The sequence below is a fragment of the Dermochelys coriacea genome, chromosome 1 (genome assembly GCF_009764565.3).
Source record: "Dermochelys coriacea isolate rDerCor1 chromosome 1, rDerCor1.pri.v4, whole genome shotgun sequence".
Lineage (NCBI taxonomy): Eukaryota > Metazoa > Chordata > Testudines > Dermochelyidae > Dermochelys > Dermochelys coriacea.
Genome location: NC_050068.2, coordinates 140,093,699 through 140,111,413, shown reverse-complemented (window position 1 = coordinate 140,111,413; position 17,715 = coordinate 140,093,699). Strand labels below are relative to the sequence as shown.

The following is a 17,715-nucleotide window of genomic DNA, read 5'->3' as shown; positions in this document are numbered from 1 at the left end:
TTGGGCCTACTAACATTTCAACACATTTCTATATAAATACGAGCAAGCATTATTTCCATAGGCCATGAGGAAATTGATAATTTTGTCTTCAGAGCAGGTTTTGAACAGTGTGCGTAGTTAAGGCCTGGGGCCACTCATTGAACAATTAGGGGAAAAGAAAATATTGAACAGCTGCTTAGCAAGGGAGCACCATCTATTCCGTGCATTGAGTGAGGCAGGAATCCTGTGGGGAAAAAATAGTAAGTATTTAATTACATTATAACAGTCTCGTAATTCATATGCACACAAGTGCCAATTTAAGGTTGAAGAGTCAACCTTAATTCTGGCAATTGCTAACTTTTGAGCTCTGCAGCCTTAATGTTCTTTGAACATAGTTTTTTGTGGGTAATTTTCTAATTTTATAAAAAAGCAAACTGAAAAAACAAATTCCATCATGTGACATCATACTGACATCCATATGGGTCATCAGCAGGGTTGGAAACTTTAGATCCACCCCACAGACCTCTGCTACTTGAGCGAATGGAGTAACTGATAGCAGTTACTTTATGTGGACCAGCACAGCGGGGGCATGAGACACTTTTTGCCAGAAGGTTTCATAGATATTTGCTGATATGAGGGAACCACACTGGCACAGCAGGGGGTCCAAATAAACTAATCACTAACTATAGATACAACATCTAAGATCTAGCTACCTGTATACACTGCTGCTCTGTCAGGATTGTGGTGGCTTCTGAAAACCTAGAAGAAAGTGAAAGCCAATACCTTGGAATAAGAAGCAAATATGCGATGAGTCAATGTCTGAAGGCTACCTAAGAACATGATTCAGAAGGAGCCTTTAAACAGTGTTCAATCAAAGGGCCCCGGTTAATTGTTGGTGTATAAATGGAGACAATGTAGTTACGCCTCGGATGGATGACTTGCGTTGTATTTTGTTTTGTGAAAGGTCTGTCTGTTAATTGACACTTGTTAGGGGACTTGATACTGTGGCAGATTTACTCCGCTGGCTGGGTCTACACATGGCATATCCATAGACAGCCTCTAAAGCAGGGGTTCTCAAACTGGGGGTCGTGAGGGTCTTACATGGGGGGTTGCAAGCTGTTAGTCTCCACCCCAAACCCGTCTTTGGCTCCAGCATTTATAAAGGTGTTGACACTTTTTTTTAATGTATTTTTTTAATTTATAAGGGGGCGGGATTGCACTCAGAGGCTTCCTATGTGAAAGGGGTCACCAGTACAAAAGTTTGAGAACCACTGCTCTAAAGGGTGTGGCTCCTCACAGATGGAAAGTTCAGAAGCTAACTGAGAGGAAGATTAAAAGTGTGTTTACTGCCTGGTGGGGTGGTAGGGTGAGAGATGGGGAAATAAATTGTTTGTACCAGCTGCAGGAAGGGAGCAATAATAATTACATATGGTTCTGTTGTGCAAGTGTTATTCCAGGGATTTGGCATAGCTGTGCTTAACCCACAAATAAGGAGACCACAGGATCACGTAACTGTTGTACTAGAAGGTAGAAAAAGCTGTGTCTTTTGATGCTGGCTCCCTTTAATGTCCACAACACTACTAAAACAGTGAAGGTCTCACACATGATGGCCTGTGTTGTGGGGAACAACAACTTGTTGTGCCTTATTGTTATACTGAAATACCCCAACCCTAGCCAAGGATTTGAGAACAAGCTTGTTAATGATATTGAATATATAGCAATAAAAACGTTTTGGTATTTTTAAAGTAAACTAAAAGTATACACACGAGAAGCTCCAAAAAGAGGATAGGTGTTAAGAAATTTGGTCACCCTTCCTAGTGTTCTCAGCAGAAGAAGGATTCCCAACCAGCCCGTCAGAATCTGTAGCCAGGTTCTTTGAATATTAACGTTATCCTGAACAAGTGATGTACAATGTGTAGTGTATTAATGTTTTATTGTAACTTTGCCTTCACAAAAAAGGTTTTAAAAAACCACAGGCTACAAAAGCCTGATCTTTCACTTTTCTGCAGTGGAAGGGATTCAGGCTTGGGTATTTACAGTGATTAACTTTACTTGGAATTCCACAGTACATAGAAAGGAATTGTTTTAAAAAAATAAATCCCTGATACAATGCAATAACCCATGAAAGAATTTTTTTTTTTTTTTTTTTTTTTAAGAAATGCACCAGCTCTTTGGCTCTTTTGGACTCTTCTTGAGTTTTATCGTTAAAATTCCTTTTTCCCCCTCTGGTTTTAGTGGTCGATGGATTTCTGAAAACTGACGAAAGGCAAAGATTAGCAAAAGAAAGAAGAGAAGAAAGAGAAAAATATCTAGGTAAGTTGACCTCTGCATTTTTTTAAAGCTATCTGTGAGTTTTAGTGGGAAAAGGAAAATAATCATGTTTTTCTTAATTTTAAATGTTATATTTCAGTCTACTTTTGTTTTTCTGTCATCTTAAAATGGTTTAAATTGCTGAAGAATTTTAGCAGAATCTAATTCACTTTCAAATAGATTGAGAACCTAATCTTCTAGGACTCTTTCAACTGATTTCAGTATACAGCACTTCACATTCTACAGTTAACAGTTATCTTCAATAAATGTGCTATTGAATATTATGACATGAATATATGTGTGATACTGACCTTTTGGAAGCTGATGTATATGATTCTGTCAAAAAGTCAAGCCTTGAACAATATTTACAATGAAAGATTGATTGACTGTGGCATTGTGATTTTAGCCTCTGAGTGTTAACAACTTTAAAATTAAAGTGGAGTTAGAGTGGCATAAACTAGATATTTTCTTTGCCTTGCTGTCACATGAATGAAAGTTTACAAATTCATTTTTCAGTTGTGGGAGGCAAAAATTATTTTTAGATTCATTGGTGTCATTTCTGATGCTTTAAAGAACAACTTAAACCACATGGGAAATGTGAGTGTGTGCAAAATATTTCTGAATAATTCTTTCTACCTCATTATTATAGGCAGGGCAGGTTGCCCAACTCTTCCCAGTAAAACATCCTGCTTTCAGTTGCTTATAACTTTACCAGACTTTAAACATTTGGACTGAAATTTGCCATGGCAGGTATTTTTTGAAGATTTCACCAAAAATGATTCAGTTGTTTCCAAGAAGGAGGCTAGAGAAAATATGTTTAGCTCATGTCCAAAATCTCTGGTGACCTTTCCTTTGAAAAGCTTAAGTGCCCCCATTTTTTGGAGTAGGGACTTGAAATTTGGCAGGGCTGTGGCCTTTGTGTGACCTCTATACTGCAATTAGACACCCGCAGCTGACCCCTGCCAGCTGACTCAGGCTCGAGCTGCAAGGGCTGTTTAATTGCAATGTAGAAGTTCCAGCTTAAGCTGAAGCCCGAACTCTGGGACCCTCGCAGAGTCTGAAAGCCTACGCCTGAACATTTACATTGCAGTTAAACAGCCCCTTAGCTAGAGCCCCTTAGCCAGAGTCAGCTGGCACAGGCCAGCCAGGCTGTCTAATTGCAGTGTAAACATAGCCATTGTCATGGATGTGCCCTTTCCTGTCCTTGTGAAAAGGTGCCAAAATCTGGCCAAGTTATAAGCCTTTGAAGAATCACAGTTTGCACATGCTCAGTAGAGGTGTCTTAGGTTTTTAGCTGGTAAATTCCCCAAAGATTCTGTATACACTGAGCATACTGCAGCCTGGGTCTCAACAGGGCTTTCTCTGCAATAGTGGCACTGGGCTGCTAGAGGCCATGGCACTGCCAGGTGTGGGCACCTGAAATAAGAAGAGGGAGACTCTCTCCAGTGTGCACTTGAAGCCTGGGATCAGTTGGGAGAGAGCTGCCTGATTTGAGTGCAGAGAGAATGAGAACCAGGATTAGGGGTGGTAGTGGGGGAAGTAGATTGGAATAAGGAGCCTGTGAGGGAGGGGAGACGACAACTGCGGGCTGACGGGGTGGGAGAGGAAACTATAACTGGGAGCAAGAGCCACATGAGACTGGAAATGGGATCTGGGGAGGGAAATTGGGAAGGGATGCGCGGATTGAGACTGGATGAGGAGCCAAGTGTGGACACTGGGACTAGTGGGCAGGGAGATTGGGAATGAGAACCAGTGGGGTGGGGAAAGGAAGGGAGACGTACCAGATAAGGGTGCACTGGGGGAGCTCGGATTACTTTGGCCAAGAAACTAGAAAAGGAGCCAGAAGGAGAGGGTTCAAAGCTAGAATTGAATCAGGAACCTGAAGAGGGGGATTGGGACTGAGAGCCAGTGGGGATAGGGGTAAGGGACTTCAGGCCAGGGTTGGGGGGAGAGATGGATTGGATGAGGAGCTGGAAGGGGTGAACGGTACTGGAACAGTCTGAGGAGTGGAGATGTGGACTGACTGGGTGAGGAGAATGGGACTGGATGCATGATTTTTCAACGTTAATGTTCTGTTGATGTAACTTTTAGTGTGTGTGTAATGTATATTAAAGTGTGTGTGGGTGTATGCACTCTTATACATTCATATCTATTTTGAATTATTTTTCTGTTGCCTTTTACCTAAAAGTTTGCATGAGAACTGGAGCTTTTTAAATAATTTGATTCACTCCTGATATTTATTCCCCTGTACACTTGAAGTAACAATCCTGTTTATCATGTTGCAGTCATCATTTGTATAGCAATAAATTAGTGTCTCAAAGAGGATTATGACTTTCACATGGAACAAGCAATTGAGACAAACTCAACAACAAAAATAAATTTTCTTCGTACAAATAGCCAGAGGTGACAAACAAGGTAACTGAAACATACAAAATTATTAACTGAATGGACCACAGTTCAAAGTTTTTTCCATAAAGCTTTTGCAGCTATTTAAATTCTTTCTTTAAAGAAGATACCGCCAAAGAAGAGAAAAGGAAAGAATCAGCCTTTATAGTTCTAAAACTCACATTCAGCCCTCTCTTCATCTACATGTGACTCCTTTGGAAAGCCACAGGAAGCATGTTTGTGCAGGGAAGAATTTAGCCATAAAGTTATGAAGGAACTCGTAATATATACAGATACCGGTCACTTGTTAGTCTGATTATAATGTTTATGGAAGAAATGGAGCACCTGTCAGCTTGCAAACAAAGGGTGTACTCATTACTTATTATACTAATTAGTTTATGGCTTATTTTCTTGTTTACGTGCATAGTGTATTTTTATGCCTGGTACTGTTGATTTTGTTGCACCAGTGTGTCCTGTATATTTGCATTTGGTATACTTTTGCTCTTTGCTTCCCATTTTGTCATACTGGGAAACTACTTTATAGATGGGGAAAAATCAAATCAAGTTAAGAGAATATTTTTATTTATTTAAGCTGCCAGAGAGCAGCAGATTTTGGAGAAGGAGAGAAGAGCAAAACTTCAGTATGAAAAGCAAATTGAAGAACGATGGAGAAAACTGGAGGAACAGAGACAGAGAGAGGAGCAAAAGAGAGCAGCTGTTGAAGAGAAGAGGAAACAGAAGCTCAGAGAAGAGGAGGTGAGGTACACTGCTATGGCATGTATAGCACAGCCACCACAGGTAGCGTGACTGTTGTGTAGGGATGGTTATGCTTTAACGTGAGCTAGCCAATGATTATGGCACTGGGACTCAACCTTTGCTGCAGTAAGGACCATGCTGGCTGCAGCCTGGTAGCCAACAGCTGTGCCTAAACTTGCATAGGATTTCAGAGAGCTGCACAAAGTTTGTTTTTATATGTATCCATGGGTGTTGTGTATGTTTTATTGAGTACTGCGAATAGTATACAGTAATTCGCAAACTGCACAGAGACAAAATGCTCTGTGGGCAGCAGGGGGAGGGAGTACCTGTGGGGAAATTGGTACTGCATCTCTGAAAGTTGATCATTTATGACACCATTAATATCTCCCATGTTTTTTGGTTTTCTTTTTGGAGGGGCGTGGGGGGAGGTTAGTCAACAACTCATCCTGCAAATTGTGTATTTATTACTCCTGGGGAATTCTGTGCCAAAAAATTAAAATTCTGCACACAAAATTTTAAAATTCTGTAAAATTCTGCAATTTTATTTGTCAAAATAACACAATATAATCACGCCAGTTTCAATTATTTTGGTAATTTATTTCAAAATTCCAGTTAGCAAATATGTCTGTAATAGAGACAACAAAAGATTCAGGAAATGTTTTTTGACAAATAGATTCCTTACTAGACATATTAATACAGAACTCTTAGTAATAATTCATTTAAACTACAATATAGAACCATATTTCCCACTCCCCTCAGAAGCAGTGCAAAGGTTTTGGGGAGTCAGGGGTAATGAAGGAGCTTAGGCAGAGAGAAGTAATTGCTGGGAAGGAGCCTGGATGTGAACTTGGAGGGTTGTTGGGTGTGGGTGGGAGAAGTATGGAGCATTTTTTGTGGGAGATTGTTAGAGAGCTTCCACATGCAGACCCTGGCTGACCTCTAGCCTCTCTCATTCAGTTAGGCACATCTGCCCCAGTCCCCATGTGTCCCTGCACCCCCAGTCCCATTCGACCCCCCCAGCTGCCCTATGTGCCCCACCCTATCCATCCCCCCATATCTTGTGCCTTCTGACCTGGCCCCATGGGCTGAATGCTGTGAGGAAAGCAGCCTCTTCTCTTCCCTATCTCCAGCTGGGGTGCTCCCACCCAGGAGCAGCTGCTCTCTGTTCTGGTGCCACAGCAGTCTCTGGTGGGTGAAAGGCATAATTGCAGGACTTTTCCAGCAGAATGTATTTTCTGCAGAGAAAAAAAAATTCTGCATGGCACATGAAGTCTGTGGATGCGCTGTGACATGGAATTCCCCCAAGAATAATTATTGTAATATGAAAATGAAATATTGATGTCCTATTTTATTCTTGAAGTGGCCACACATTATGCAGGGCAGACTGGAGTCTGACCACTGCCAGAGACTGGATACTAGATGAGATGGACCTTGGGTCTGATCCCATTCCTCTGGGCATGTCTAAACTACAGACTAAGTCAAAATTTGTTAGGTCGATTTACAGCCACCACAGTAATTATTGTAGTGGCTGATGTCCACACTATCCTCCTCCTCCTCCTCCTATCGGTGGTGCATGGCCTTACCAGGAGCGCCTCCACTGACCGAAGAGGAGCGGTGGAAGGGATTGAGAGCCAGGGCTCTCAGCTCCACTCACCTCCCCATTGCCTGCCAGGAGTGGGTTCCAGCCGCCTGGGCTTCTCGCCTCCCCATTCCCCACAGCCTGGGGGTGGGGGACAGTTGCCCAGGCTTCTTGCCTCCCTGAATGGGGAGCTGGGCAGGTGTAGTCCAGCAGGGAGCCAGGGGTAGCTGGGCTCTAGCTGCCTGGCTTCCTTTTCAAGTTCAGCCAGTGCAAGTAAAGCAGTGTCTACACAGACACTGCATCACTGTAACTACTCTGACAGAAGCCCTGCGCCTCTTGTGGAGGTGGAGTAGTTATGTCAGTGTAGCAATTATGTCAGTGGGACAAAGCTATAGCGTGTACTGACATAATTGGATCGACGTAAGTTGCCTTACGTCGACATAACTCTGTAGTGTAGACCAGGCCTATGTTGGGTCACTGCAGTGTTTTGATATATTCAGTTTCATAGTAGAGAGTCTATTTATAAATACAAATACTTCCAAAGAATATAGCACAAATAGAAGTTTTCTTACATAACTCTGGAGATATGTCACTTGTTCTCAGACATTTATAGAACTTCAACACATTTTCTTTGTGCATGTTTGGTCTCTCTGTGTTCAGGTGAACGTGGCTCTGCAAACACCTGGAACATTTCTTTTCCCAAGTCTCTCTAACACCGATTTTATATAATCTTGAACCTGCTTGATCCATTTGTCCTTTAGGATAATTCATACATATTTTTGAGCAGTCCTGGGAAATCCAGCGAGCAATGGAATGCCCTTACCCGAACCTTCCTATGTAAAGCTTTCAGAAGCAAACAAATGCCTCCTTTCCTCCCTGTTCCCCTGCCACCTGCAAGAAAAGTCACATGTTGTTCCATTCCTCTGGCAATTGCAGATGTGTCCCTTTGCTTCCAACTGAAATGTAATATTTTTAAGCATGTCAAAAATATTTTTGCAGCCATTCACACTCGACATGGCTTCCAGTCAGCAGAGTACAGGCTAAGATTTTCATAGCCTGTTTGCTGGATTTCAGGTATACAACTCACCATAAAATTAATCGGTGTGGTGTGTCTACACCACCTAGTTGACCTTGAAAATCTGAACCACAGTCTTTGATGACCTGTGAAACACAGTCGCAGCCATGCAGTGTTGGCTGCAGAGACTGATCTTTCCACAAGCTTCCTTGTAGTTTACTGCTATCTACATAAGTTTTCTACTTATCGTACCCACCCCACAGGCATCTTGCTCCTCCACAGAGAGACTCTAGCTGGGAAGCGTGGGTTTCTCTATCTCATAATTTCAGTCAAAACCCAAATGTTAGCTGTATGTTTCTGCTGAAATAACTAGGGCTTTCAGTAATGCATGAGTTAATGTAGCATTCCAAGAGTCAGTTTTTAAAAATAGCCAGGACAAGAGGGAAGAGTCAGAAAATGCCAAGGTTCTTTTTTTATGTCCTCTTTACACTATCCCTGAAAGATGAAGCATTTTATACATCTAAATACATATTTCCTTCTCCTACCATATCCCAAAACCAGTACATCTCAATGGAACATATGTAAATCATCTAGGCCAACTGACAATACCAGTGTTTAGAATAAAAGAAAAAGTATTCTAAAAAGCTTGTGTGTGCACTTGCATACACACACACACACACACACACACACACTCTGCCAGGGTCAGTTAGTACTCTATTTGGTTTTCTGTTGTGGTGGACAGTGGCCTAATTTCTGATGTAGCTCTCTAAATGCAGTGTGCGCATGTGTGTATCAGCACGCTTATGGACAGGTGGGCGACATAGGAGACAAACATGTAATGAGACTGCTTTAAAACTTTTTTAATTTGTTTTGTGTTTGTCATTGTTAAAGAAGCAACAGATTTCTGATAAATTATATAGTAACAATACAGGCAAAGCTATAAAATATTATTTTATGCAGTGTCAGTGCACTGAAGCATCAAAAAGATTAACATAGAAATGAGTAAAAACAGAAACTGACAAACCAGAGTCCCTTAAAATAGGGAATTGCATAATGGCAACAATCAAAACGTTTCAGAGTTAGTACTCCGTCATGATAAAATGGGGCATGTTCACATCTCGGATGAACCGTTGCAGTGGACCATTGCAGTTCTGCCCTATGAGGAAGGTTTTAACAAACCATAAAGGGATAGAGACTTAAAATACAGTGTGAAAGTCCCAATTCTGCTGAAAACAAATGGCCACAAGCTTGCCCTGCACTTCCAGGATTTCACTTTAACACTTAAGTTCACCGCTATTATTGTGCTGCTGTTAATCACAGTAAGGTTCCTCTGACTATCGTTCACACGTGGGCAGAGGTTGAAGATGGCTTGGGCCTTAGTAGACTCTAGCACTGCCACTGCAGCTGATTAAGAATTAAAAGATTTTTGAAAAGAGAGAGGGGATGAAAAGAGATGTCATAGAAAGATGATGACTTTGCTAGAATAGTGGACTTTCAAATCTTTTAAGGACAGACATTCTAGAGAGCCTTGATAATCTTCCCTATGACCAAAACACCTTTGCAAAAGAGAGAACATTGCCATGTAGTATCAAAATAATTTACTCCCACTTCTCTTCTTTCAGTCTATGTACGTTTTGCCCCGACTTTAACTTTAAAAGAGAAAACAAAATCTGACCTCTCCTACTTTAACTGTGACATCCTGTTTCTATGATCTGGTTCTTTGTGTTTTACTGTCCGTGGAAATGATTTGTTTAATTAAAAAAATAATTATGGTCTCATGTTATACCAATAAAATAAAAACCAGCAGCATCTTATTAAAGGGGAAAAGGCAAAATGCCACATTTACTGTGAATACAGAAAGAATCACAGTAACCAGTTAGTTATATCTATAACATTCCATTCAATTTCATATTTATTCTCGCGCGCGCGCGCGCACACACACACGTTCTGCAAGATTGTTATCATAGTTACCAGCCTTAGAGTTGCTCATGCCAAGCCACTGGCCAGGTAGCCTGGACATGAGGAGGGAGCAGGGCCTTGTCAGATGCTCATCTGATGCTCCTGGAAGTTGGTTTGCAGAATCAGACCCCAAAGTTCTCACTTTCTAGAGTCCATTTTTATAGGAATTCCTTCCTATGCCAGTCTATGGGAATTGCTTCATCATGCTGTTGCTGAATCAATCAGCAGATGGCACATTCCTGACGGCTCCGTGCTGCCAGATGTTATCTTGTTCTTTGGTTCTCCCATTCTTGAGGCTGTTGGATGGATTCCAGTCTGCCCTCCGGGGGTCCTCCGGTTATTTCCACTTGACGCCTTCTTCGGCTGATGGACACTGGATTCTTAGGCTGGCACCTCCCTGATCATTCAGTTATTATCCACACCAAGCATCCATCCACATATCCTATTTTATCCATTCTCTATCTCTATTTTAATCACAATTGTTAACAAAGCAAGATGAATACAACAAAAGGGCGGGGAGTCTCTGGGTGCTGTTTCTGTTGTTACAGAGTATTGCTTTGAGTCTCTCGCTGTGTGAGTAATTGTTGCAAAGACTTGCTTTGAGAACAGACTCTGTCTTAGAATGTACTAACACAATTGGCAGCTTGCAAGTTTCACACATAGAGGGAGAGAAACAGTACCAAAATCCAAGAGACCTCTTAGTTTAAATTCCAGGGTATTACTAATTATGGGGAATCAAACTCATTTGTGATTTTAATACAGAGCTTCTTTAATATGATCCAACACTCATAGTTTTGTCTGCCTGGGCGGAAAATATTTTTGGTTCACTCCTGCCCTGCCCGAGTGGCAGAGCAAAAAATACAGAACATCTGGCTGGCTAATCAGCAGAGCAAAAAGTAAACATAGCTGAGAGGCACAGCAGTCGGACACCCTCTGGAAGTTGGAATCCAGGGCAGCCACCCTGCTTGCCCACCAATGTGTCATGTGAATCATCTTAAGAATTTTTCCTGGTTTACCTTTGTAATGAGCAGCAATAGACCTCTATCTCCTTCTGAAATTACTTCATTGCCATGCCAGTACTTTCCCCAAAGATGTGGTAAACTAATTGGATACAGCTGGAAATGCCTATCAGTGATCCATCTGAAAAAAAATGGGGAAGTATAAGAACATAAGAATGGCTGGCTATACTGGGTCAGACCAATGGTCCATATTGTCTTCTGATGGCCGCCAGTTCCAGATGCTTCAGAAGGAATGAACAGAACAGGGTATTTAGCATGATCCATCCCCTGTCTAGTCCCAGCACCTGGCAGTCAGAGTCTTAGGGACACTCAGAGCCTGGGGTAACATCCCTGACCACCTTGGCTAATAGCCATAGATGGACACATCCTCCATGAACTTCTCTAATTTTCTGAGCCCAGTTATACTTCAGAACGTGCCCTGGCAATGAGATCCACAGGTTAACTGTGCATTGTGTGAAGTACTTCCTTATGTTTGTTTTAAACCTGCCATCTGTTAATTTCAATAGGTGACCCTTGGTTCTTGTGTTATGTGAGTTTTTGTGTTAAGTGTATGCACCATCACAAACCTTTCTGTAACCGTCCTCTCATGATGTTTAAAGAGAGAAGTGCTTCCACGTGCGTGCCACTTGTAAATGTATACGTGAATATATATAACATCTTCAGAAAATCTACTGGGAAGATCTCACTGCCTATCTGTGATGGAATAAGCCATGAGAATCTGGGTAGAAAATATTTGTTCTTGTTGTTGAGTCTGTAGAACTTTTTTCTTTAAAAAAAAGAGTGGCGCTCTACAATCTGTATTAGGCTTATTCCTTTCATAGAGCTGAGAATCCTTTACTCAGCTATTTTGTACTTAAAAGTACTTTTGAAGATGAGTAGGTGGTGAAAGTCCCACCTATTCTGACTTCTCTTCTTCCTTGTTCCCTGAGCAAAGGTAGATAGGGTAGTTTGTGTATTTTTAAGGGAATCAATAGTAAAAGTGGAGCGGCTCCAGCAAGGCCCTCTCTGAGTTGGTGGTTGTCTAAGCCACGTTGCAGAAGGGAGTGAAAGTGGGTGTGTTTCCGCTTTTTATTATAACTTAGGAGCATTTCCTCAGATAGGAACTGTGTGAATGTGACAAGTAGAAACTGAATTTTTACTTGAACTTAATCCTCTCTTTATTGGCAGCTACTTTTTTCCTAGAGGTTTCAGATGACACCATTTTTATCTCCATATTTATTTTAAAACCATCCAATAGCCTTGGATTAAAAACCTCTGACATTTTGAGGAAGAAAGCACTCTCTCGTCCAGAAGAGTTTCAAGTGTGTTTTTTAGTAGTGTATAGCCAGTGGTTTGGGGAAGTTTGTGCCTCAGACTTTAGTAAAATGCAGGTCTGTCCCCACTCCTACCCCAAAGCACTTCTGAGACTGGAGTGCTTTAGTAGTACTTTCAACATATTCTAAATGTATCTCTTGTTAGATGTGATGTCCTCGGCTCCTCTCATGTTTTTGTTGTTAAAGCAATGTGAACACCTGTCAAAATGTACGACGCTGGATTACCATTCTAACTTGCACTGACTGTGTCAAGCATATTGGGTGCTCTTTCTCATATTTTTCCACACTGCCCATTCATACATCATTTTGGGGTAAAAATGTCGATTATATTTTTTAAAAAGACAAATAACATTGAATCTGCCACTGTATTGAGTTTTAAATAAACAAGCATTGCAAAACAGGTACATATACAAAACCCAGCTCCCAACTTCAAGACATCTTGGTAATAGCTGTTGTAAAATCATTTTTCATTATTGGAAGGATTTCTCTCAGTTAAGTATTCATTATGGAGTAGATTTCATATTTTTGACACTCACATTTGGGAAGGGCATATGTTTTCAAAAAATAGACTGGAAATATTCATGAATGTTTGGGGACTCCAGTTAATTACTTTTTGAACCAAAATATGTGAATAATATTTTTTCATAAGTATTGTAATTCATTTGTGTGTAACTTAATCCAATATATAAATACACAAAAAACTGTATTGTCAAACAGTTAAGGTATTACACATGCAACATACAGGACACAACTTTATTTCTTCACTCTTGTGAGTTTAAGCAACCGATCAATTCATACCCTCTTCTCCTCCAACTGCAAACATGCCCATCATTGTCATTGCTATAACTATTGTACACAACAGACCATGCACTGCAACTTTAACTCTGCCCTCCCTGTGTCCTTCTGCACACCTCTTCACCAGATTTTTTTTGCCCTGTCAGTACTAGTCGTTGTGAATGTCTGGAGTAGAAATAAGTTTTGTTAAACAAGGGTAGTTTGGTAAAAGGTTGTCTGCAGAAGGGCAGTTAAAAGGGGTGGTGAAGGCCAGCATCATAGTTTTTGTGATTTTTACAATGCACATTTTTCCCCTTTAAAACAAACAAATTATTTCCCTCATTGCTGTGCAAAAGACCCACACAAATAAAAGTTGAAAGTGACTGGGTGGTGCTATTTAGAAACAGTGCAACTAACTATATACACAGTTTTCATTTTTTTAAAAATCCTCTTTTTTCATTTTGTTTACTTTATGTGAACAGAATTATACTTTTTCCTCTAATCTTACAGTTAGCTATGTGTTTGTAACAGTAGGTACAAAATTTCAGGCAGGAGCATGACTTTTTAAAGCTGTCCTTTTAACCAGTTCCTTTTTGTTTATACCCATGATATTTGTAAAATAACTTCCAGTTTGAATGAGAAAAGAAATTGGATTCTTTTGCCTTTTGTGTGTATTATATTTTGTATAGATGAAAGGGAAGTTCTCTGATCCATTTACTTGCATTCTCTGTGCTAACACTTTTTAAAAAAGATGTAGTTTTGGGTGATCCAAATGGTTCTGTTCTTCAGACTGAAGAAACTTGGGTGGATGACTATAAGGGTTTTTGGAATGCAGAAATAAATGTTATATTTTCCCTATGAACAGTAAAGGGCTCTTTTCAGGTTTTCATAGTTTACTTATTCTTCATTTAACCTTCATGCAAAGCTCATGGAATACTACCGGATTGTTTTTGATGGCTCAGCGTATCAATAGTGCAACAGTTACCTTCACAATAGCTATTACAGATTCCAGATGGGAAGTTGAAAGATGTTTCAGACGCTATGCCAAGGAGGTAGGGTCTATGTAACAAATGCAGCACATTTTGTGTGTTGCTGATGGAGAAATGCATTTGTGTCCTATTGTTTAGCTATTCCTGGACAAAAAAATTGGTTGTAGCAGTACTAAATCCAAATGTTGTTTTTGCTAACTCTGCATTTTATAGTCTAACAAGCTGGGTTTTTTTGGTTTTTGCTTTAAGTATGTGATATTTTGCTAGTTTAAAATGTTAATGTATATGTTTGTTAATTTTGTGAGGGTTTAATATTCGTGTTCTGTGATTCTCTGATGAAAGGCACACATGAATGAAAGTATATTTTTCCAAATAAAATGTACAGAAAATACTTTTTCTCTTTGTAGTTTCATACTATACAATTTAAAATATCAAATTCTAAATGTGGGTAACGGTGGGTTTTTCATATGTATTTTAAAACTCACGTTTTTCCTTTAGACTTTCATTTTGTTTTATTTTGTTCATATAACAGTGTTAGTTATTTTAAATGTCATGATTGTGTTATCTGACCTACAAAACAGAGGATGACACGATCTTTGCCCCGTGGAATATTAAATTTATAAACAAACATACAAAACAAATACATGTTGCCTCTTATAACCAGCTGACATTTGAATATATAGTATCACATTTTTTTAAATAAGTGTGTTTATAATACTTATTAGCTATGATAAGGTTGGTAGGTTTTGCGGAAGTGTGTTTAAAGAGGGATATGAGAGAAGAGAGTGATTGTTTTGCATAACACTGGTGAGATGACATTTCATAGGCAAGGAGGATAACTGGAGAAAGTAATGTAAATGAGTGGGAGGAGACTACAAAGAGATGGGTGAAGTAGGAGGCTTGGGAGGAGTAGAGGAACTAAAAGGAAATGAGAGCAATGATTAGGCTGCTGTGGAGTTAGCATGGCCTTGAAGGGTGAGGACCAGAAGCTTGAACTTGATATAGAAGATGAGTGGAAGACAGAAGAGGGATTTGAATGTGGGGATGACATAGTCAGAGAAGCGGGAAAGGAAGGCTGTTTAGGTCATGGCATGGTAGACTGGAGGGGAGCAAGTCTGGTATCAGGGAGACAGAGAAAAGCTGCATAGCAAAGGCAGGAGAAGACCACAGTATGGACAAGCATGTTACTCACAGAGATGGGAAGGAAGGTATGGATTTTTCTGAGCTATTGTAGAGAGAGACATCTGGATTTTGTGGTGACCTGTGTGAGCCTCTCTGTACATGCACTTGGAGGAAGGATGGGAAATGAGGAGGGGGAAAAAGAGAAGGGAGCTTGTGTGTCTGCTTGGACACTGATGGTATTGACAGTGACATAGGAAAAAAGGAAAAGGACAAAAAGCTGCAGTTTGCTTTGGCATGTTTTGCATTAGGTAATGGCAGGACATTTAGGATGTGGTGATCTAAAGAGAGCTGGAGATGAGACACAGATCAAAGGAGGGACATGTCAGTATGGAGTCATAGATGAAGGACTTATCATACATAGACGATAATAGCTGAAAGTTTGAGATCAGATGAGGTCATCCAGGGTAGCGGGAAAAGATTGAACAATGGGCAGAGCCCTGAGAGAGACTGAAAGAATCCTCAAAAGAGGAAGAGGAGAAACTAAAGGAGCAGCTGGAGAGGAAGAACCAGTAGATCAGAATCCAGGAGGAGGAAGTGCCTGGTGCTGAAATCAGTGGATAGATCATGGAGTAGGATGGGGTGGAGGCATTTACACTCGACCAGAAATAGGACATGCTCTTTATCTTAATACACAGTACTGAGATGGTTTATAGTAAAACTCAGCATACGTTTATTGATGAAGAATGTAGACTTAAGTGATACTAAGCAAGAGTAACAAAGACAAATGGTTACAAATAAAACAAACATGTTTCCTAGTGACTAAAACTTAATTTTAACAAGTTATAGTCTTTGCCTAAGCTTTCTCACTGACATCAAACTACCAGCATCTTTCGCTCTTCAGGCCAGAGGGTTCAGCATTCACAGAATCAGAGGGTGCTGTTCCCTGTGTCCCCTAAGTGACAGATAGCCAGGATGTTGTTTTGCTCCCCTTTTATTGCCCAAAGTCCATTGACTTTGCCTCAAGAGTCATGAAGACCTTCTGAGAGTTCAGACTCTGATGAGTCCCCTAGTATGCTCATCGAGCTCTTCCATCGTCTATTAACTTGATTACTTTGTTTACCTCAATTGTAAATGTATTTTCATTGTCCTTTGCCTATAATCAAGTTAGGCAGACCATTAAATCCACATTCCTTTGTCTAGGGCAGGCTTGTTATCCACTCTACTTAGTATGCTTGATCTAAACATATTTCCAGCACACCTAGCTAACTCTTCACATGCTAAATGTACATAAATCACGCAATAATATTAATGTGTTACCAGTTTACATATAAAGAAAAGGAGTACTTGTGGCACCTTAGAGACTAACAAATTTATTAGAGCATAAGCTTTCGTGAGCTACATCTCACTCATACCTTACAAGATGCCATTTGGGTAAGTATTATGAGAAGTCCTTGTGAGCATGCTCAGTACAAGCCAAGCTGCAAATGCGGGGGATGGGGACATGACCCCCTTATGCATTGCCTCTGGAGACCAGTGTTCTCTGCCACAGTGAAAGAGGTTAATGATAAAAGAATGGTGATTAATTAATAGATTGGAGGTAACACAAGGATTTTGAGATTGGGTTGGGGTTTAACAGGGATGAATAAGGGAGATAATGTATTGATCAGGGACAGAAAATGTAGAGCATAAGAATCCAGTGTCTTGTGAAAAATAGAGTGACTGATTTAGTGAGCAGAGGAACTGATCCATAGCTGGAGGTAAAAAAACAAACGAATGAATGAATGTTGGGTAAGAAAGTGAGAGGCTGCACAACTGGACCGATCTTCAGCATGGAGGCTGAAGTGGCCAAGGATGATGAAGGGCAGTTTGGAGAAAGAGAGGAAGAAGGACCAGGACCGTGTGAAGCAATAAATGCAAAAAATAAGCAGAGGGCAAAGAACAAGATGATGCCCATTTTGAAGGAAAAAAAGAGAGAGAAAGTAAAAGGCCAATGCCACCATCTTGACCAATAAAGCACAGAGAGAGCGTGCACTGTAGGAGGAAGATGGTAACAGGCATGGATGGGGGAGGAGGAGTCGGGTTTCAGTGTGGGCTAGGAGGTGAAGGTAGTGGAAAGATCATGCATAAAAAGTTGAAAGTTTAAAGGTGGGGTAAGATTTCCAGAAGGACCAAAATAATAAAATAAAAAATACACCAGGCAGAGGAAGGGGAGGATGTGGGGATGAGGGAGGAGGAAGTAAGTTGTTCAGAGCAAGAAGTAGTAGATATGTGTTTAAAAATGTGTATCTAAATTGAATGGTCTGTGCAACTCAGATTAGAATAAAGACAATTTTAAATGTCTAATCTGCAGAAGGTGTTATGGGGAAGCAGGGATTTTAAAAAAAAAGTCATCCTGCAAATGCAACCTGCTTCAGGTTTGAAGTGATCATTTATCTGTGCAGCTAGGAGGAGCCACTGGCATTGCAGCAATCTCGCTTTAATACTGAAGGAGAAAAACCTGAGGTCTGCTTAGACA

At 40.5% G+C, this 17,715-nt stretch overlaps 1 protein-coding gene across 1 annotated transcript in view; it reads left to right on the top strand.

Moving 5' to 3' along the window:
- The window catches only part of MAP7D2 (MAP7 domain containing 2), a 123,685-nt gene that overhangs the window by 64,995 nt on the left and 40,975 nt on the right, over window positions 1-17,715 (top strand). Inside the window, 2 exon segments of the mRNA XM_038388251.2 lie at window positions 2,215-2,292; window positions 5,267-5,430. Coding sequence (XP_038244179.1) covers window positions 2,215-2,292; window positions 5,267-5,430 — 242 coding nt within the window.